This window comes from Megalopta genalis, chromosome 7 (genome assembly GCF_051020955.1).
Source record: "Megalopta genalis isolate 19385.01 chromosome 7, iyMegGena1_principal, whole genome shotgun sequence".
In the NCBI taxonomy this organism is placed as follows: Eukaryota; Metazoa; Arthropoda; class Insecta; order Hymenoptera; family Halictidae; genus Megalopta; species Megalopta genalis.
Window position 1 is genome coordinate 10,311,165 of NC_135019.1, and position 20,221 is coordinate 10,331,385.

Below are 20,221 nucleotides of genomic sequence, written 5' to 3' on the forward strand. Positions count from 1 at the left end.
AACGTAATTATATTATATATTCTAAATACAATTTCAAATAAAATTTCCTCTTTTGATTTCAATTGTAGTATACAACTGCGTTTCGCGCTGCGAAACGTCTAAGTTATTATGTAGCAATGATTAGACTTAGACGTGTATAATCTATGGTATCGAGATATCGCAGTCAACACTCGATCTGACTTGATCATTACATGTTAGAATAGAAGGGTTATAGTCAGTTACAGTGGGTTACGGTTACAGTTGGCCACGGACAGACGTTTAAAAGATTTATCTTTCCAGAACTCGTATCTCCTACGGAAATTAATTGAAATCACAAAATGGCTGGAATATCAGATGCTCTGTATAACGCCATTTTCAAAAGATCTTCTACCTTCGCCTTCACCATCATGGCATCCGCTTTCATATTTGAACGAACAGTCAATTTATTATCTGATACTTTTTTCGACAATCGTAACAAAGGGGTATGTATAAATAGTTATTTATAAATTCACACTTTCTGATTGATGTGTGTTCTCAGTACGTGTTGCCAGTAGTTAAAATTCACCAATTATTTCGATCAATTGTTAAATTTAATATAATGAAAAATTCTAACTCGTATGCACGAAGTGCGCTGTACATTGTACCTAATTAATATCATATTTCGACTCAGAAAAGTAAAATGGTAATATAGCTGTAAAGTATTGCATAATAGGCAAACTGTGTCTCCCATAAAACAAAAAATATGATTAATTTCACATGGATGTTATTTTTATTTCAGAAATTATGGAAAGATATAAAACACAAGTATGAACAATAAATAAACTGAATGATTTGTTGCTAGTAAAATAGGTATGTTATATTGTTAATCTTATACAAATAAAGAACAATCTTTTAAATGCATAATGATTTTATTTACGACTCTATTACTAAACGGACAGTTCTTACTGCGCTTTACTGTAAGATTGAAATAAAAATAAGAAAGAGGATATGTATATCTGTATGATTGTGTCAAACACTCTTAGAGTATTAATCGTGCGGTTCTATGAAACGACCAGAGAACAATGTTGTCTTTGTTATAGTGTCCACAATCAAAAATAAGAATGGTTTGTCCAATCTGATGTCATTAGTCCATGATGCAAGAAGTTCGAATGCAACTTCTGTAAATTTTTAATTAATAAATAAATTATTCATTCATACACAATGAATTAATCAAACTTTAACCAAATGCGTAATATATACGGAAGAAATTTCGTATAAGGTACCTGTATCGGCAGCAGCCAATGTTCCTTCTTCGTCCACATCTATTCTAACATGTTGCAATATACTTGTTACTCGTAGGGGACCATCGGTTGCAATTCTTGTTAAATTGGCACTAGGTGTGAATACATTTTTGATGCCCAACTGAAAGACAATAACATCCATGTTATATCGTACGGTATCAAAGGAGTCGTACGAACCAGTCATTTTTACCAGGTACTTACACGTTGTAACGTAGGCACTAAATTAAGTGTATTCTCAATACTGAATTTTGGCATGTAGATTTTGATACTCCTCTCCTTCAAGTTGGCTAGTATTGCAGACACAGGAACAGTAGACAAATCTTTGGATAGCACTTGCAGATACGGATCTTTCTCCCTCTTATTCGGCATGATCGTCAACATCGACGTTTGACCGTTCTAAAAATAATGAAACTATTGCAGCAAAGATTGCGACGATCATTTCTGATAATCACTCGTGATCCTACCGAATAAGGAATTTCTATAATCTCCGCTTCTATAGAGGATATATAAGCATATCTGTACGTCGACTCGTGGTTCATGAAATAAGTGGTCCTGCATTCGCCACTGGGAACATAGAAGCATTCGAGTTTCGTTTTCTTCCTGTCAAATGCCTTCATCCAGGCCCCTTTGAAGTAGAGCACCGAGGTCAGCAATAGATTCGTGTTAGGCGGAACATGGCTGCCGACGCCAGGCGACGAAAGGTGTCCGTGCGTTGCTTGCCGGACCCATTCGTTAATTATTCGGACAGTCTTTCCATCCTTGAAGTCTACGCTTTGCACATCTGCTAGATAGTAGGTCTTCATAATATTTTTGTAGTTTTGCAATAGGTTCAGGTTTTTATTCACCCAGAAGCAAGTCGATACATTCATCTCTGTTCCATTCACGTACCTCTGAAAGCAGAGAGGATCATTGCTGCTTAACGCAGATTCTCACAAAAGCACTTTGATTTCTTTATAGTATACCTTCAAGGATATCAAAGTCTCCAGCGTGCTTTGTCTTATACGAGATTCGTTGTCCGGTAATCTCAATGCCGACACGATTTCCGCTTTCGTTTCTCCGACGGATGCTTCTGTTAACATCGTTAGAGCCGACTTGACGCTGGCCGGTGATGATATTAAGTTTCCATGGTGTTCTTCGCTCAAGGTCTGTAATTTATATTCAATTGGTTCCGAAGATCGTAGTCTCTAATTCATCACGTTGAAGCTCCTAATTGCATTATAATCTCTGTTTGATTGTGCGAAAGAATGGTAGTCTCTCTTACCTGTGTGAAATACGTATTGAAGAGATTGCCTCGATCATTGGCATTCAAGCCCGCTTGCAAAGCTTCTACAAATTCGTACACGTTAATATCTGTTGGAAAACGTTCATGTTTATCTAATCCCGACACCGACTAAGGAAAGAATTATTACGATGCCAATAAAATCAACAATTTCTTTACTTGGAGAAAGCGTACATGCAAGACTACAAGTTTCTACCAAATACTTAAGCAACTGACTTAATTCTAAGGGGAAGTGAAGTGAGAAATCGATAAAGCAAATTATCGAATTAAGATCAATTGGACCATGCGTCGAGAGAGATTAACCTGCTTCCGGCATTTCTGATCCGAATTTCGACGAGAATTCTTGCTGCGAATCGTTGCTCTGTTTTCCCGAACTATTTGTAGGGTCTGTTACTTTGCCAATGTAGAGGATCGTTCCCGTTGATTCATCTTCGATGTAGAATATGAACGGATGAGTCACGTGGAACGATTCGTCCTCAATCTTGTTCCCGAGCTCGACCTCTGCGAACGAACAATTTTTCATTAGCCGAAGGATAGAGCAAGAAGCTGAATTAAAAAAACTACCTGTGGCCGCGAAAGCCGTGGTCCCATTCTCGTTCACCTCGATTCCGGCCTTTTGATAGATGTTCGTGACCTTCAGGCGCCTCGAGTTGCGTTTCGTTAATGCTATCCCAGTCAACGTGGCCGTGTCGTCGAAAATATCACGAATACCAATCTAATTGAGCAAATGGACGAATTGAGACCGTGACGTTAGAAGTGATTAACAAATTTCAATAACTTACGGTTCGTCGATAGCTTTCGGTGACGTTTACTTAATTAACTAAGACAATTTCAAGTACTTTACCAGTGATAGAACACGTATAGCATTAAAAACATAACAATGAAAATCGAATTGTTAGAAAATTTTCAATTTTCCCTTGTACTTTTAACGTGAAAGTCGCAGGAAACGGCTCTGCCGACAAGATGGCAGTCAGCCATCCACCAGAGCGACACATAATCTAATCACATAATTGCGAAACAATGCAAATTTCCAACAGAATTTAAATCTTTTCTGATTGTTCAATAAAAAAAAAACAACAGAGAGCGTCTTCGATAAGCTGATGCGAAAGAAAGCAATGGCGGGGCAGCCACCGCGAAGCTCGAATCAAAGCCGCGTACCTCGCGAAGGACCTTCTCCAAATGACTGGTGTACTCGAATTTGAACTTTGGAAGGATGACGTCCACGGGTAAATCTTGCATGTGCCACATCTGTCTGGTCAGCAGGAACTGATTGACTTTGTTGGCGAGTCGGTCGATTCCGTCCCGGTTACGCGGCAACAGCAAGTACATAGCGAACTTGTGTCCCTGAAATTTGACGAGATAAAGTAAACCGTAATAAACGATTCGCAAACTGGAAACGAATTAAACGCTTCGCGTACATCGTAGGGCATGCGAAGAATTTTTGCGTCCAGCTCCAGGGAGTCGATGTAATAGAAACGTCCGATGCTGTGCATAAGGGGTACTTGAACGGTTCGGTTGGACCCTATGTAAAATGGCCCGTTTCGGGTGTCCTTCGACGAAAAATAGTTTCGCGACCATGTTCCTTGGAAGTAGATCGCATTCGTGATGACCAACAGCGAGTTCCTGATCGACGCCTCTGAAAAAGCGAAGGGGCGTTCAACGAACCCGGTGTCTAAAAGTTTTACCGATCATTCCGTTAGCCCTCTTCTTACCATCGTCTACCAATTTCTCTATATTGCCATCGGTGATGTTGCTGACCCAATGGTTAATGTTCCTAGCGATCGGTCGCGCGTCCGAAAAATTCGCGGTGATCACGTCGGTGCCGTAAAAGGTTTCCACGATGGCCTGATACCGTTGTCTGATCGATATGATCGAATCAGTATAAATCCTGGTTCCGATGTTCAGCTTGTACGCCGGCGATTTGGTCTGCGAATTAATTGAAAAATTAGTCCGGAACCGGACGAGACGATCATCGAAAAGCGATACCGATTTCTTACTCGAAGCGATCGCAAGATAGTGGTGAATCTGTCTCTGGTTGCAGTTAGGGTAGCCGGCAATCGCATAGCGTAGGCGATCTCGAGCGCGGATTGGTCCTGCGCGCCCTCGTACAGCAACGCCAACGCGATCTTCAGCGAGATCGGCGAGATAAGCAGGTTTCCTGATTGCTTCTTGTTTATGGCCTGGCGAGATAGAGAGAATCATAGGAAAGGAGCGTTTAGAATTTCTTCGGGATAATTACTGTGAACAGCGTCCAGTCGAAGGCGGAGAACCGCTCGCCCTGATAGGGCACGAAGTCGTCTTCAGGGCCCTCGCCATTATTCCCGTTCGCGTTATCGATGTAGCCGGCACTCGCGTTCGAAACTGTGGGATTTCCCGTCGCACCGACGCCGCTTGACCCCGACACGAGCGTGGCTAGTATCGCCGCCAATCCTAAAAACAGTATACTCGTTCTTCAAGGTTGCTTCAAGGCAATTCGGTCCCACGAATGGTCAACGATCGAAGGAGGTTTTTTGTATTCTAGCTTCGATGAACTCTTTTGTGATAAATCGTAAGAAAACCTGCCGCTAAAACAAATCGGAGCAAGACCAAGAGTAAATGACCTCTTACCCAATATATTGGCGTAGTTCATGGTTGCAGAGATTCGTGTTCCGCCAGATAATTACAGTTGATAATTGTCCGCAGAGCGTGCGCGCTCTTGCAAACGATTCGACAACGCGTCGAAGCAGAATGGCAATGACGTTTTCGATCTCATCCAGCGGAGTTCAGAAAACGGGGAACCGGTCGGTCGGCTTTTATCCGTCCGTCCGTCCGTTCGTCGGCTAGTTCGTCCGTCCTCCAACTCGCGCACGTAACAGAAGAGAAGAACCGATAGAGCAAGGCAAGAGGGGACGCCGGCTCTGTACGGCAGGACGAATCAACGGGAAAGAAATGTCGAGGATGATTCATGGAACCGAACGGCAGGCCGTTAACAGATTCCTGTTTCGATGCTACCGGTGATGCTCTTGGAAAAACACAGTTTGCGTAATTTACGCGAACGTTATAGGGGATATAAAAAAGAAAAAAAAAACAACAATTTCTCGCGATCGAAAGTCTTTTATCGGAACATCGGAATAGAAACAATGGCACTTAACAGATTTATACAGAACTATTTTTAACGTAGAAATCGAACGAGGAAAAATCACGTCTCGTTAGAGCTCTATCGGACGTTTGATTCTGCATCCGCTTCGCAGTTCCTGTTTTTCTTTTTGCGTTGTATCGTCGCGTAAATCTCTACAGCAGCCAAAACCAAAACCGTCACCGTGTATAGGCTCTTCATGATTTAAAAAAATGCGAGTAAGCTTGGCCACTTGTTCCTTCAGCTTTGCGGGTTTATTATTTGAGAGAACATTTTTGAAAATTATAGTCTTCTGCTAGCTGAAGTACTAAATTTTATTCCGATTTGATAAAATTACATCGCTCGTGTAAAAATACGGGGGGTGAATGTGTTCTCCGCGAACACCGTGGACGAAAGCTGCAAAACGTAAACATCGAATCGCGCTCCGTAGAGAACGATTTCATTGGTGAACGGAAGTACGCTGGCTGCAACATCGACAGTCGACAACCCAATGGAACTCTCTTTGCGGTGGCGAAGATGCTGGAATGAGATGTCTCATTCGTACTTTGTACCCTGTTTTAGCAAAATGCCCACTGTTATCAGTCTTCGAATAGTTCGATTGGAATCATTAATTATTGCCCAAGGCTTGATTAGTTTTCATGTGTGCGTAAGATAGCTGGGTTCAAATGTCCAATTCATAAGTTTGGCTGTGAGCGAATCTTTTCCTTGTTCTAATTTGGGTACCATCCGAAAGATAAAAAGATCGTCGGATCACAATACTTTTCTTCTCGATTTGTTTTTCTTTTTTCAAGGGTTATTTAAAGACTTGAAGAAATTTTTTCTTACTCCTGTTTCACGTACTTTTGCCAAGGATAAATAGCCGTGGTAGCTTAGAACCACACGTTAATACCATGAAAATGAGTTCATTGTTGGCCAAGTCATCGTACTCAAAGATACAAAGCGATTTGCTAATGATTTCCTAGAGAAACAAAAATAGCCGTCGAGGCAGGTAACTAGTTCACGCAAAGCGTTGCAGCGAACTTGTATCGCTTGCGAAACTTATGGTTCTATCGTTTTTGTTCAGTTTAGAAGGTTTCTTAACAGAAGAAAGTTCATCTTGTAATAAAACATCTCATAATTTACTCAAATTTACATATTTGTCACAGGTATTTATCATAAATTCGTAGTACAAAACTATTGATACACGCTATGTATTAAACAACGATCTTAGAAGACAATTAAAACCTATTTTTTTGCGCCAACAAAAATGATTCTTCTTGGATCTGTTCGCGCAATCGAGCAGTCTCGTCTTCGCTACTGCTAGAGTGCTCTATTATATTTTTCCTTCTATTCGTTTTCCTTCTTTTCTTCGCGTTATCTATGCGTCCTGCACGTTTCCTTTTTCTCCTTTCCAACTCTTGCTCTGCTTTTTCTAGTTCGCACAGTTCCTCGACTTTGGTCGATGGCTCTTCATCATCTCCTACGCAGAAGGAATCCTAAAACAGAGCAAAAAAAAATGTAAAAGTTGTTATATTCATACTTCATACTTTCTTAGACAATTTAGAGCAGCCATGTGGGCGTAAAGAGTTAATACAATCCTGATAAATAAAGTACGAGTTATCGTTTAACATACATTCATGTAGGTATCATAAGCCTGCGACACAGGCTGCGAATAGATTTCAATGTCAGGGTCGACGGCTTGCGGTTCCTTGAAAATGAACCCGTCGCGTCTCTTCACAGGACTTCTAATTGTCTGCAAGTAGTGCGCTTTCATGTCAGAAGTGTCGTGGACATTCTGCGTGTAACTGACAAAATCCTCGAGCTCTTGATCAGTTCCGGAACTTTCTTCGGTAGTGTTATCGTCGTCGTTCGGGGAAACCTGTGCCTCGTCATCGATAAATTGATTCCTTACTTTCTTCTGCTTGTTTCTCTGTTTGTTCCTTAAAGTGGAAAACGCTTCCAAACGTTTCGACTTAGCATTGTTGACTCTCTTGCTCTTCACATTTTCTCGTAAATCCTCAAAGAAGTAACTGACATCGAACTGGTCGCTTCTGTCCTTTTCCTCGAAGAAGGAGCTACTCTGTACATCAACTCTATTCTTAGTTAGACTGTTGGAATTCCGAGAGCAATTGCGATTTGAGATATCGTTCTCTTCCTCGAAGGAGCTACTAATGTCAACTCTGTTCTCAGCTACATTGTCGAAATTCCGAGAGCAACTGCGATTTGAGCTTTTGTCCTTTTCCTCGAAAAAGGAGCTACTCCGAATGTCAACTCTGTTCTCGGCTAGATTGTTGAAATTTCGAGTGCAATTGCGATTTGAGCTTTTGTCCTTTTCCTCGAGGAAGGAGCTACTCTGAACGTTAATTCTGTTCTTAGCTAGACTGTTGAAATTTAGAGAGGAATCGCGCTTCAAGTTCTTTCTCACGCTTGATAACTTTTTCGCGATACTAGTTACGGGAGTTGATTTCTTGACCGACTTGTCAACCGTGAACCATTCGTCATCTGAATCCCAGGCCGTGAAACTACTTGTGCCTCCTTTGGATTCGTTTTTCTCTTCTTTGACCGAATTAAACGAAGCATCATTTTGCTTTGAGTCACAAACTTCAAAATCATCGTCCCATTCGAACTCCTCTAATTCAAATCTTGAGTCGATCGATTTCTTCTCCCTATCATTTCTAATGTTCAATTTTTTTAGACCAGTCGGTATAACTTGTTCAATGGAACACTTCATTTCCGGTTCATTTCGTGCAATGGAACATTTCATTTCCGGTTCACTTTGTACAATGGAACATTTCATTTCCGGTTCATTTTGTACAATGGAACATTTCATTTCCGATTCACTTTGTACAATGGAACATTTCATTTCCGGTTCATTTTGTACAATGGAACATTTCATTTCCGGTTCACTTTGTACAATGGAACATTTCATTTCTGGCTCATGAAAATCTTCACCCATATTAATTAGATCCGCACCAAAATCGTCGTCAAACATATCTTCCTCAGACTCCATGAATGTTACTCGGGTGTCTGAGTTGGCAGCATTCCGATCTATCTCGCTAACCGCTTGAGATACGCTGAGCAGACTCTTAGGCTTCGTATCTAGACATGCGTCCGAAGTGACACTGTTTTTAGTTGTACACTGACTTCGGTAGGATGCCGTGAAACGATCGAATTCGAAGTTTTCTAATTTTAATGTTCGTTTCATCTTAATGGACGTTTTAACGTCTTTAGTTGCATCGTTGCAGGTGTCATAGTATTTAGAGGACGTCTCTGCAACAGCTTCTACGATCTGAGCGTTCACAGAAGCGCATTCTGACTCATCGGAAGTCTCGTTTAATATGTCCTCGAATGAACCTGGTTCCAAGTTACACGAGACGGATGTATTAGCCACTGCTGTCTTTACATCGTTATCTATTTGTTGAGGAAGATCTGCGAACTCCTTAATGAGACCTACGTTATTTTGATTCTCTTTATCTTCCTCCACAACACTGAATCCATCACTTTCGTTCGATTTGCTACTGTCGTCGAGCAAATCCTCGAATTTTGATTCGCCGACGCTGTTATTGACGAAATCATTATCATCGAAATCGTGTATCATATCGACAACCAACGGTTCGTCGAAATCGTTGTTCATATTATCGTAACTACAAGGATCATTTCTATAGTCGAAGTCGTACTCGTTGAAGTCAACATTATTGTCTGTTGTTTGACGAGGGACTTCTTCCAGAGTGGCTAGACAACTGAGTATACTTTTATCAGGTACTGAAAATTCGAAAAAGTTTTCGATAGGAGCAAATTTTGGTAGGTACAAATTGCTTATATCATCAATTTTCTTCATGCTTATATCCTTCTGCGAATTTATCACAGCACACAATGTAAGGAAATCAACCGCAGCAGTGTCACAAGATAAAATCTTGACATCGTTCGATTTTATGGTCTTGGAATATTTGACATTTGGAATATATTTCCTAGTTGGTACTTCAAAATCGTCGTCCACAACATCCACGTGTTTTCTGCTTTGAAAAAAATCCATCAAAGATTTCGTTCCACTGCATTGCGGCTCTGTATTTGGCTCTGAAAAATCAATTTTTATATTAAGTACATTTAGATTGTTGTATTTACGAGTATAAGGTAAATTATTTTACCACCTATTGCTGGTATCTTTTTAAGAGCATTTTTACGTTTGGCCGGTTTTTTCTCTACTATTTTCTTTTGTCTTTTTCCTCTTACGGTCGGGCTACTTGGTTGCACTGTGATATGCATCATCAAACATTCCGGACTTAAGGAGTCAGGGATCATACGCGGATTATCTTGATAAAGATACGAGGAAATGTTACTCTTGTGCAATATCTTATTATTTAAGGAATCTCTTCTAGCGATTGTGGTCTTTAATGTCTGTAATTTTTGCGAACTATTATTTTAGAGACTGTTTCGTACACAAACTGTCTCAGCTAAAGAAAAAATGTTTCAGTACACACTGAGCATATTTTATATATTTTTGAATTTCTACCGTTTAATTACCTCGTGTTCTTTTCCGTCCGTTACGAGAATAACGATGTGGCCGTCGCGTTTTCGACCGGTTCTTCCCATTCTTTGCACAAGCCGAATAGGAGAATGTTGAGATATGTCAAAACATATTATTAAATCGACTTCTCCAACATCTAATCCTTCTTCACCTGTATTGGAAAATAGTATTAATAAAAGTAAATCCATTTAGAAGTGTGCTGCAATCCAATTCCTACCTATACATGTAGATATAAGAACATTCACGCGATTATCTCGAAAATCCTCTAAAGCTTTTATTTGTTCCTTTTGTTTTAGTCCTGCTTGACCGACGAACATTTGAGGTCTTATCAATGGTCGGCATTGCAACAGTAAGACATAAACCTCGCTGACGATATCTCTATACTATGCAACACACAAATAAATAAACGTCTACAATTTCTTTTGAAATCTCTTAAGCATTGCGAATTACGAACCTCGACGAAAACAATTGCTCTTGTATTATCTTCTTCGCTTTGATATTTTTTGAAATGGCGTACGAGTAATTCTTTCAATTTTTCAAACTTTGTATGACCGAATATAAGATTTTGAGGAATCTGGAAATTATTTTCATATCACGGTAAACAGTATATTCAACATCAGATATTTTATGCGGATTAATATCTACGAACTTCTGATTCTGGGCATAAAGATTTTGCATCCGGAAATTCACCTAGGTATGTTTCGATATTTTCGAGTAAGTCCAGGAGTTGTACTTCTTGGTTCATCCAAAATTTATCAGAATGACCTACAAATAACAGATGGATAATAATCGTAAAAAGTTAAAAAAAAAGTCGGTTAAATTAAATTTGGCGCATTTTTCATACTTTGATAAAATTTTATAAACGCCCGAAGACCGTCCCTGACCATCACTTCGTATGCGTGATACATGGTCATTAATATATTTATTGTCTTTTGAATTTGTCCATGATTCGTAGGCTTCTTACTCATTTTCTGAAATTCTTTCATCAAGTAAAATATCTAGTGAACACAAAAAAAATCATTTCAACAATATATACAATAGTTATAAATAACATAGAAACACACATGCATATAATGTCATGATTTACCCTTCCTTTAGAGATATTGGCTGTCTGCCCACGAAGCATATTATTCTGAATTAGATATTTAACGTGACGGTCCATAATGAAAATATATTTTTCTTTGAATTCAGTTAATTCATTATTAAGGGGCACCAAAATTATTTCAACTTTCCTTTCATTGATATATGGAATAATATCAGAAGAAGTTTCGTCTCTTAATTCTATATGAGCTATACACAAGTTTTGTATTACCTATAAAAAGAAAAAAGAAATATAACATGTCTAAGCAGTTTATAGAAATAATTTATAGTAATGAACATTACCTCATGGACATTATCTAGTTTATTTCCTGGTGTAGCTGAAAGGGCTAATATCCTATAGTTTTTATGTTTCTCATTTAATATTTTAATGCACTGTAGAGAAAATGATTTTTCAGCGTTAATTAAGATGAATGTTAGTACTATTATATGCTTCAGTTAATTAAGAATACCTCACAATAAGAATGTTTCCGCAAAGCTCTATGAGCTTCGTCAATAACTACACATTTTATTAAGTCAGCAGGTGCAATATTCTTTTCAAGATCGTTCTGAAAAACTTGTGGGGTAGCAAATATCACCCTATGTTTAGACCAAGCCAATTTACGTTGCGTTGGTTGGGTCGCTCCCGTAAGTTCAACAGTCTCTGTTTTAGGTATGCCCATTACATTATAGCAAGCAAAAATTTGTTGGGCAACCAAAGGTTTAGTAGGTGCTAAAAATACGACTTTCCCACAAGGATACCATCTCCAAAAATTATACATAATAACAGCACCAATAAATGTTTTTCCCAATCCTGTTAAAAGTCAATAAAAAAAAATTTAGTTACTGATTTGGGAATTATTTTGTTATTTTTCTAGACTTACCAGTTGGTAAACAAACTAAGGTATTGCAGTACAATGAAGCTTTTACTATATTTAATTGATAATCTCTGACAGGATAATTCTCCGGGTATGTCCATGTTTTTCCAGCCGACAAGTCGAATCCTTTTGTTTCCGGATCGGTTGAAATTTCGAAATTTTGTGATGGCTCCATATCCAAAACTTTCTCCCCATTTGATTCGATTTATTGGAAAAATCGTAAATTTGAAACTTGTTTACGCATCGAAGTCGCTGCAATGAAAAACACGATTACATATACACAAAAGACGCCACCTAGCGACGATAATATGCTATGTACTAAGCTGAAGCTTGAAGTTTGAGATCCATACAGGCGTCTCGTCTAATGGGACTTTTCGTCCACGGTTCAAGAAGAGTTCACGAAGTTAGGTTTGTTAGTAGGAATCGAGTATTCCGCATACTTCATTCCTACAACAACTGCGTAAAACAATTTGGTGGCAACAATATCATACGGCGCGTACATTCAAACGATGGAAGTAGCATTTACGAAACATAACATCATAGAAATATAATTCTCATTAATACGTGTCAATAAACATTCTTACGCATATATTACTTTTACAAATCACACGCATAAAGATTTTTATACGTATTATTATGTCTATTAATGGTACTGTTCCAACAAATTATACTCGGAAAAGTCTATAATTTGTGCTAGTGATGCAGAAGGCAATACTATAATTATAATTATAAAGGACTACATTTATAATCCCTTTTTTAAAAAACTACTTGTTACGACTTAAAATGTTTAACGATAATTATTAAAGTGTGGACATTCATGCATTACTTACATTTTCTTAATTTTTTGAATCTTTTTACTATTTTAGATTGCTACTACCCAATTTTATCATAAATGCATAAAATCCGCAGTCTAGTAATTATGAAGACCACAAATTGCTAAGGCATCGCATCCATTAAGGTAATTCAACAAATAATCAGACATAATTAGAGAAATAGTTTTATCGCAATTTGCGCATCATTTTTCTACATTGTTCGTTATATGATTAAAAGTAAAAAATACAAAGTATACGGTTAAATATCAAGCGATAACACACGGGTTATCGGAGCGGATTAAACGACTAAACGTACGAGTATTGGAAAGAATACCTTCTGATTAATTAAAAATTAATTTATTGTACTTAATGATATACAGGAAAGTATGCGACTTGTCGGATCGAGTGATATACGTACAAAACTGTTGATATACGTACACATAATCATCGTTATGCAACTATAGACGTACACAGGTGTTTAATAAAAATAAACTAAAAGCACAAATAAATTGGACTAGATCTCTCTAATTAGGACGTATGATTTGTCGATAAATGACTATTTAATGCAGCTTTGTGGGCAAACTTTTTTAAACAGATTAGACACTCGTGTGTTTTCTCATTAACGTGCACTGATAAATGCTTTTTCAACGCTGCTTTGTCCTTAAAGATTTTCTGGCATGCGCTACATTCGTACGGTCTTTCACCTGCGTGGACTAATATGTGGCTGTTCAACGTTGTCTTTTGGGTGAACGCCTTATGACACACGTAACATTCGTACGGTCTATCGCCGGTGTGGCTTAGCATGTGTTTCCGCAACGAGGATTTCTCCTTGAACGTTTTCTGACAAATGTGGCACGCGTGCCTCTTGTCACCGGTGTGTATTAGCATGTGAGAATTCAGTCTAGTCTTCTCTCTAAAAGCCATCTCGCAGAGCTCGCAGGCGAACGGTTTCTCGCCGGTGTGTATCAAAGTATGTCGGTTCAGATCCGACCTACGAGTGAATATTTTGTCGCATACTTTGCAGTCGTACTGACCACCGGTGTGCAGCAACATGTGGCTGTTGAGATCCGATTTTCGTGCGCAGGCCTTATGACAAATATGACATTCGTGCGGTTTTTCACCGGTGTGCACGAGCATGTGGGAGTTCAGTTTCGCCTTCTCCCGAAAAGTCATTAGGCATTCCTTACATTCGTACGGTCTCTCGCCGGTGTGCACCATCGTATGTCGTATCAATTCCGACTTACGTTTGTACGTTTTTTCGCAAATATTGCACGCATGGGGTTTCTCACCGCTGTGCGCCAGCATGTGATTGTTCAGCGCCGTTTTCTGCGTAAACGATCTGTGGCACATGGTGCATTTAAACTGTTTACTTCCCCCGTGTAACGTCATATGCGTGTGCAATTTCGCCTTTTCGCGGAAGGTCACAAAGCATATGTCGCATTTGTACAGCCTTTCTTCGGCGTGCGTGAGCACGTGCCGGTTCAAACCGAGCTTTTCCTTAAAAATTGCGTGACACACGTCACATTCAAATATTCTATCCTCCGCGTTGATCGACTGGTCGTTCTCAGGATCCGGTCGCTTCATGTACGCCTCCTGCAACGCCTCGGCGTCGTACGGTTTCTCCAGCACATGCATCTGCATGTGACTACGCAAACACCATTTGTAAGCGAATCGTTTCTGACAAACATTGCACTCTAACGGGTTCATTCCAACATGGGTCAACATATGGGCATGCAAACTCGAACTATCTTGGAAATTCTGCTGGCAAACCTCGCACTGGCTGCCGCTGCAGTGCATTCTTAAATGTGTAACCATCGAATCGTTGTTCAAGAACCACTTCTTGCAAATAGAACATTGAATTTTATAGAACTTAGGTTGCTGTCCGTTCGTACAAAACCCAGGATGTTTGTCCGTGTCTTGTGGCTGCGTGAAATTTGCATTTGCCAGACATCTTTGTATAGCCCCGTCTTCTTTGTCACAGAGATTGGCATTAGCGATTTGAGCTGTCCAATTTGGATGACTGCTAGACTCACCATCCAATTCCAATTTTACCTAGAATCAATGCTTTCCATTGAATTTATCGATTCCGGTCGACAAAGTACAGAGATTGCTTGCGGATAAAATGGACATTTACCATTTCATTAGAAAAGTCAACTTCGTTCTGTTCGATAGGTAAAAATACCTTCTCGAATGTACCGGAGCAGATGTCCTCCATGTAGTCGGGATCGAATCTATCACCAGGTTCCTCTTTAAGTACAACGCTTACAATGTTTTCGTCCTTAAAGTAAGGTTTTAAGTTAGAGTCCTCGCAGAAGCATTGTATTGTATGGTGCTGCTGTTTCATAGAAAACCTTTACCATAACCTGACTGTCTATGTTTAATGCATCCATCGGTTCATCTTTCACTTTAACATCTTCCATTTGCTACACTTTGTTCTGAAAGTGAAATCGTTTTATTCGATCGCTCGCATCTTGTTCGCATTAGGAACAAGCTACGCGTGGAATAAAGCGAGGAAATCATATTGCACAAGACTGGCTGGCTCGGTCAATATCATACAGTGCCGTGTGTAACCTTAAATCTGATGACGCGCTGCTCGAGAAGCGAAAGAACGGGAACGCATAAACTTCTCGTATTTACAAAGCGTTTCGTTTCGCGACAATCTACTTATTTCGTTCTTGCGGTCGTGCTAGTCGTCAACGAAACAATCGTTCTGTATTCCATACTTACAACGAGGATCATACATCTCACTCGTTTAGCAAAACGCGCATATTGAGACTTCTTTAATTCTGTCCTTTGTCTCTTCCTGTAATACGTCCTTCCTGTAATCTTCGCTTACACGTTTTGGCCGTGAACGCGTGCGGATTTTTTTTCACAAACGAATTAAATTTGTCTTCCTGTTCGATCGATTTTCTTATGTATGTATCAGAAAACTATACTGGTCTCTCCACTACACATGACAGGCATACGTTACATAAATACCATGCATCTATCTATACGCGATTATACACATTGTATACGTAGGCGCATACGTAAACTCGGTACTTGACCATACCTCTGTGTAATACGTTATACACGGAACTCGATGAGTTGAATGATCGTGATCGATAACGAAACTCCGAGAGAAGCGTATCTTTTATCTGTACAGAAAGATGCAACGTCGGACCCGATGAAAATAAACAAAATTTGTGTATTATTCTCGAGATAATCGATCACTCTACATGAAAAAATAAATAATAATAATCGAGCAATCGTGTTCCACGATTCGAGATCGATCGATAGAGATGTGCATCCGGATAACCGTGTAACCGGAAACCATAATCTCGCTTTTTTCTCTGATACAGACTTTATCGACACCACGATCCGATGATTACACAAAGAAAAAAAATTGAATATCGCGATAGAAATCATTTTTAATAACCGGCTGCCGTTATTGAGGTTGCACAACTAAAGAATTTATGTTTTCATGTCATTTAGGAATACCTCGTTATCGGATACATGTTTCGCGGACTATGGATCTTGATATGGATCTCGAGATAGGATTGTATGTAAATAGCCTCACTCGTAATATTTATATTCATAGCGTACAGTGTAAGGCGTGCAGCTAATTGTACATTCGACTAGGTACTTATCTATCTGTACGGAGATATGTACACACATACGCACACGCGGGAAATCTTGTTATAATTAAAATAAACGATGGACCTTCGATGGAAACGAAACACTTGTAAGGATTCCTCTACCGGGCATCTTCCAGTTTCGTAACGAGCTTTCATTGATCACCTCATGTTCTCATCATTATAGTCTCTTTACTAAATAGAAAACATCGTTTTTTTTTTCAAAGGACTCCTTAATAGATTCTACATAATTCCGACATCGCGCGAATTCCTCTCCTACAAACAAACAAAGATATTTATTTTTTTTAAATAACTCCTCAGTGCCTGGTATTATTTATTGATACAAGTATTTTACACGTCTAGCGTCAACGTAAACGATTCTTCTAACAGGCGGCTTGATACGTTCGATGAAGTAATTAGCGTCTCTCTTTTCCAGACGTTCGTGATTATAGCATCGTGAGTAGGAAAGATACGTAGCTGAAGGATAGCTTCATTACCTATAAAATTGCGGGCTAGTAGAACAAGCGAGGAAGAAGAAAATGTAGGAAGAACGAACGTACGCCACCGAACGTGAGAAAGGTGACGGGAAACAGTTTTCCCGCGGTAACGATAAGCGGCTTCTGCGATCTGACCATAACAAGTATCAAACTTTTCGCTTCGTTCGACTTTAAATTCAGCCATCCGCACTCGTAGGTGGCGTCATATATACCTTCGGACTTTGAACGGAACAATCATAATCGTCATCGACGGAGCCGAATAGATGCGTGAGAACGGACACCGGCCGAACGGAAAACAAACTGTTTACTTACTTGATTCGCTAGCTCTTGCCCGGTAAGAAAATAAAATAACATTTGAACGAGATTGGTGCAAATCGAGAACACCAGATAGGACAGCCGCGTCAGAGAGATCGTGTCACTCTCAGCGAACATCTAAAAAAAATTTTAGCTAATTTGCTCCCCAAAATACTTACGGAAATTTACTACTAATTAAATTAATTAAATTTACTATTATTTATACTATTATATATATATAATATATTATTAAATTAATTAAATTTATATATATATATATATATATATATATATATATATTTATAATATATATTATATTAATATAATATATTATATATTATATTAATGGTTATTTATTAATTATTACATTATATTAATTTTTATTATATTATATATATATATATAATTAAATTAATTCAATTTACTTACGGAAATTATGCTCGTCAAATAAGCACAAGTAATTACTCCAAATATTATTATCATCGTAACGAGTATCTGCGAAAAGGTGCTTTCGATCATTTTCACCATCCTGGGCCAAAGAAGATCTAATTATTTCCAACAGAATTTCTCTCAAACAGCTTTCTTTTTCTTTGCCGAAGTACCTGATAACTCGCAAATGATCCGATACGATCGACGTCATAGTTCGCCTAAAATCTTCGAATTTCTTTTCATTCTCGATCCGAGCTCGAAGATTTTTAGCTTGGCCACATATGTGAAGGAACAGCGTTCCAAAAAACATGTGGATTCCAATGTAAGACAATAGGATCAGTGCCATCATGAAAATTTGAATGGTGTAGATTATTTCGTAGTAGGGACTTCGGGAGACGTCGAAGACGTAATAACACGGATACGGGAACATGTCCAACCCGTCTTCCGTGTGTCGCACTTGTATGCCAAATTTTGGCAGAATGGTTATCAGGAATATCGCGATGAACCCGAACGTGAAGCCCAAGATGCTGCCAACTCGTGCAATGTTCGCGTAATAAAACATAATATTCTTTTCCTCGTCCGTCTTGGATTTTTCCCAGTCTATTGCCATCATGTTCAGCACGTTTAGGATCACTTGAGGATGGAAAATAAAAAGAAGCATTCGATTGATTCATTACAATATTAAATATTGTTTGGAAAAAGCACCCCGTCTCCGCGAAAATGAATAGCTTAGAACGGAAACTTCCAGAATGACCGAACACGGTTTACCAGACAATTAACTACCGGCTGAGCCAATATTATCGGAATTTTTAAAATTCAAATGGCAACGTTTTAATGTCGTTTACACTGTCCAGTCAATCAGCGAACTTACCACTCCGTTTTCCGTGAATGATAAGAAATTTTGGTACCAAGGAGAGAGCCGCTATGCAGTACGAACCATCGTCTATGATCGTTTTTAAGTCGTTCTGCTTCAATAACAAAAGCACACTAGGAATTACCACGAAAACGCTAAATGTCAGCACGATCGTCATTACGCAGAGATTGTCCAGCAATTTTCTTTTACCGCAAGACTCTCGAGGCCAAAGGCAAATCAGCCTTAGGCAATTACGACTAATACCGACAGCCCAGTCGTAATCTGATGATAAAAACAATAGACAATTAAATTCTGTTCGACTGGAAATTATTACAAAGACTGAATGAGCGATGCGAACCGCACCTGCTTCGTGGATCTGTTTCGAAGTAACCATTTTTAAAACTGAAATAAGTTCTGCCGTCGCTCCCTTTTAGCTATAATTTCCGACGAAACTGTTAAGTACAAGTTGCCAATAGTACTGCGAGAACTTTGAACGCGGCTTGGAAACAACATGGGTAGAAAACCGTTGAATATTTGATCTTACAACATCGTGCGCGGTTGAAATTTTTTTACATTATCGTCGGATCGTACGATTCCTGCGGCATTGAGTAGCCACGAATAAAAGATAAATGCTGCTAACCGTTTATCCGATTAAACTTTCGAACTGAAGGAGAAAACGTTTACCTTCCCGCGGAATCTGCATATTTAATATCTTCGTAGAACGATTGGTCGAGCTGATCGTGGGCAACCATACTTTTCCCCATTTCGAACAAGATGATCGTAGAAATGCTCTACAATTACACTTTTTCCTTTACAATTCCTTCTTGCAAGCCATTTTTCGTAAGTACATAACAAGTGCCATTAGCTTATAATTATTATATTATCATTATATTATTATAATTATTAAAAATTTGTGATGATTAATTTAAATCAAAATACACCCATACTCCTAATCAGCTTGTTTTTGAAAACAATGCCTGCTTAAACAAACAATTGCCGTTTATCCAGTTAGATTAATTTATATCGATTGACACTTTGATCGTCGGCAACAATTTAATAATAATCTCCAGAAATAAGAAATTAGGAAGCAATTTTATTTATAAAACAATAGATTATTTTGAGTAACGCGTGAGTAAGCCTCTTTTAAGTATGGCATAGTTATTAGAAATGGCTGATGTGTGACTCGAAGGTTTCACGAATTAATTTTAAGTATTTAATATTTGAAGTAGTACCTTGACAACGCTACCTATAAAGAGCATAACTTCATTCGATAATTAAATAAAAAATCCGATCGTAAGGAATGAAAGTTTGGCTGCTATTTTGATTTCATTCATAACGTTTTGGTGCTTGGAGAATCGTCCGCTGCAATGTCGTCTGCAAGAACAATTCGTTTCGTGTAAAAAGTTCGTGTTATGGATTTATAATATTAATAGTAAAAGCAATGGTAGTCGTTCGTGTAGAATTTTACACGGTACAGTGATCGTAAATTGGTAAATCTTTCCCTCCTCGAAACACGATCGATAATTCGCTTTCTCTCGACACAGTTTTCCGTGCGTTGTGTTCATTGTAGTAATCTCATTGCAGGTGCTAGCTCACGCACATTTAAGTAA

The 20,221-nt window shown here is 38.8% G+C and overlaps 5 protein-coding genes across 15 annotated transcripts; 1 reads left to right on the forward strand and 4 right to left on the reverse strand.

Annotated features, from left to right (window-relative positions):
• The first annotated feature begins 136 nt into the window (after positions 1-136).
• On the forward strand, positions 137-10,585 carry ox (ubiquinol-cytochrome C reductase complex subunit oxen). 3 transcript variants are annotated; one of them, XM_076523669.1, is made up of 3 exons: positions 137-461; positions 758-828; positions 10,454-10,585. In XM_076523669.1, the coding sequence occupies exons 1-2, from the start codon at positions 318-320 to the stop codon at positions 794-796; spliced, it is 183 nt and encodes a 60-aa protein (XP_076379784.1). In that variant the 5' UTR covers positions 137-317; the 3' UTR covers positions 797-828; positions 10,454-10,585. The 3 variants fall into 3 exon arrangements, with proteins under 3 accessions (XP_076379784.1, XP_033341253.2, XP_033341252.2); XM_033485362.2 differs by lacking the exon at positions 10,454-10,585 and adding an exon at positions 1,059-1,180; XM_033485361.2 differs by lacking the exon at positions 10,454-10,585 and having other exon boundaries at positions 758-882.
• Positions 869-5,390, reverse strand: LOC117229129 (uncharacterized). Of its 2 annotated transcripts, none has more exons than XM_033485338.2 (14): positions 5,146-5,390; positions 4,778-4,968; positions 4,536-4,718; positions 4,251-4,464; positions 3,957-4,174; positions 3,697-3,882; positions 3,103-3,253; positions 2,842-3,039; positions 2,521-2,585; positions 2,222-2,404; positions 1,724-2,149; positions 1,461-1,655; positions 1,242-1,380; positions 869-1,136 (listed from the first exon to the last, which is right to left on the reverse strand). In XM_033485338.2, exons 1-14 carry the CDS (start codon positions 5,165-5,167, stop codon positions 1,006-1,008), a joined length of 2,502 nt encoding a protein of 833 aa, XP_033341229.2. In that variant the 5' UTR covers positions 5,168-5,390; the 3' UTR covers positions 869-1,005. The 2 variants fall into 2 exon arrangements, with proteins under 2 accessions (XP_033341229.2, XP_033341228.2); XM_033485337.2 differs by having other exon boundaries at positions 2,521-2,609.
• Positions 6,750-13,768, reverse strand: Fancm (FA complementation group M). Of its 3 annotated transcripts, none has more exons than XM_076523632.1 (13): positions 13,629-13,768; positions 12,119-12,364; positions 11,708-12,048; positions 11,541-11,630; positions 11,245-11,469; positions 11,002-11,155; positions 10,807-10,922; positions 10,612-10,731; positions 10,375-10,540; positions 10,154-10,308; positions 9,781-10,027; positions 7,266-9,706; positions 6,750-7,128 (listed from the first exon to the last, which is right to left on the reverse strand). In XM_076523632.1, the coding sequence occupies exons 2-13, from the start codon at positions 12,285-12,287 to the stop codon at positions 6,871-6,873; spliced, it is 4,482 nt and encodes a 1,493-aa protein (XP_076379747.1). In that variant the 5' UTR covers positions 12,288-12,364; positions 13,629-13,768; the 3' UTR covers positions 6,750-6,870. The 3 variants fall into 3 exon arrangements, with proteins under 3 accessions (XP_076379747.1, XP_076379745.1, XP_076379746.1); XM_076523630.1 differs by having other exon boundaries at positions 9,778-10,027; XM_076523631.1 differs by lacking the exon at positions 13,629-13,768 and adding an exon at positions 12,943-13,119 and having other exon boundaries at positions 9,778-10,027.
• LOC117229134 (uncharacterized) lies at positions 13,266-15,950 on the reverse strand. 3 transcript variants are annotated; one of them, XM_033485349.2, is made up of 4 exons: positions 15,652-15,950; positions 15,282-15,359; positions 15,059-15,202; positions 13,266-14,976 (listed from the first exon to the last, which is right to left on the reverse strand). In XM_033485349.2, the coding sequence occupies exons 2-4, from the start codon at positions 15,342-15,344 to the stop codon at positions 13,453-13,455; spliced, it is 1,731 nt and encodes a 576-aa protein (XP_033341240.1). In that variant the 5' UTR covers positions 15,345-15,359; positions 15,652-15,950; the 3' UTR covers positions 13,266-13,452. The 3 variants fall into 3 exon arrangements, with proteins under 3 accessions (XP_033341240.1, XP_033341239.1, XP_076379778.1); XM_033485348.2 differs by having other exon boundaries at positions 15,059-15,359; XM_076523663.1 differs by having other exon boundaries at positions 15,282-15,950.
• Positions 15,951-16,479: 529 nt separating this feature from the next.
• Positions 16,480-20,156, reverse strand: LOC117229136 (odorant receptor 10). 4 transcript variants are annotated; one of them, XM_033485354.2, is made up of 9 exons: positions 19,844-20,156; positions 18,975-19,402; positions 18,630-18,893; positions 17,932-18,391; positions 17,759-17,858; positions 17,348-17,467; positions 17,099-17,254; positions 16,894-17,035; positions 16,480-16,814 (listed from the first exon to the last, which is right to left on the reverse strand). In XM_033485354.2, the coding sequence occupies exons 2-8, from the start codon at positions 19,003-19,005 to the stop codon at positions 16,985-16,987; spliced, it is 1,182 nt and encodes a 393-aa protein (XP_033341245.1). In that variant the 5' UTR covers positions 19,006-19,402; positions 19,844-20,156; the 3' UTR covers positions 16,480-16,814; positions 16,894-16,984. The 4 variants fall into 4 exon arrangements, with proteins under 4 accessions (XP_033341245.1, XP_076379780.1, XP_076379779.1 ...); XM_076523665.1 differs by lacking the exon at positions 17,099-17,254; XM_076523664.1 differs by lacking the exon at positions 16,894-17,035 and having other exon boundaries at positions 17,036-17,254.
• Between the last annotated feature and the right edge of the window lie 65 nt (positions 20,157-20,221).

What these genes read in the sequence shown, in the direction of transcription:
- LOC117229136 (XM_033485354.2), bottom strand. Translation starts at nt 19,005, where the DNA reads ATGGTTACTTCGAAACAGATCCACGAAGCAG. An exon ending in GATCATTTGCGAGTTATCAG is followed by an intron (nt 17,859 to 17,931) that starts GTACTTCGGCAA and finishes TCTTTGGCCCAG; the next exon opens with GATGGTGAAAATGATCGAAA. An exon ending in CCTTTCTCACGTTCGGTGGC is followed by an intron (nt 17,036 to 17,098) that starts GTACGTTCGTTC and finishes GCAATTTTATAG; the next exon opens with GTAATGAAGCTATCCTTCAG.
- ox (XM_076523669.1), top strand. Translation starts at nt 318, where the DNA reads ATGGCTGGAATATCAGATGCTCTGTATAACGCCATTTTCAAAAGATCT. An exon ending in TCGACAATCGTAACAAAGGG is followed by an intron (nt 462 to 757) that starts GTATGTATAAAT and finishes TTTTTATTTCAG; the next exon opens with AAATTATGGAAAGATATAAA.
- LOC117229129 (XM_033485337.2), bottom strand. Translation starts at nt 5,167, where the DNA reads ATGAACTACGCCAATATATTGG. An exon ending in TAGTGCCTACGTTACAACGT is followed by an intron (nt 1,381 to 1,460) that starts GTAAGTACCTGG and finishes ATTGTCTTTCAG; the next exon opens with TTGGGCATCAAAAATGTATT. An exon ending in ATTGGCTGCTGCCGATACAG is followed by an intron (nt 1,137 to 1,241) that starts GTACCTTATACG and finishes AAAAATTTACAG; the next exon opens with AAGTTGCATTCGAACTTCTT.
- Fancm (XM_076523630.1), bottom strand. Translation starts at nt 12,287, where the DNA reads ATGGAGCCATCACAAAATTTCGAAATTTCAACCGATCCGGAAACAAAA. An exon ending in AACTAGATAATGTCCATGAG is followed by an intron (nt 11,470 to 11,540) that starts GTAATGTTCATT and finishes TTCTTTTTATAG; the next exon opens with GTAATACAAAACTTGTGTAT. An exon ending in GAGCAATTGTTTTCGTCGAG is followed by an intron (nt 10,541 to 10,611) that starts GTTCGTAATTCG and finishes TGTGTTGCATAG; the next exon opens with TATAGAGATATCGTCAGCGA.
- LOC117229134 (XM_033485348.2), bottom strand. Translation starts at nt 15,268, where the DNA reads ATGAAACAGCAGCACCATACAATACAATGCTTCTGCGAGGACTCTAAC. An exon ending in TTGACTTTTCTAATGAAATG is followed by an intron (nt 14,977 to 15,058) that starts GTAAATGTCCAT and finishes CATTGATTCTAG; the next exon opens with GTAAAATTGGAATTGGATGG.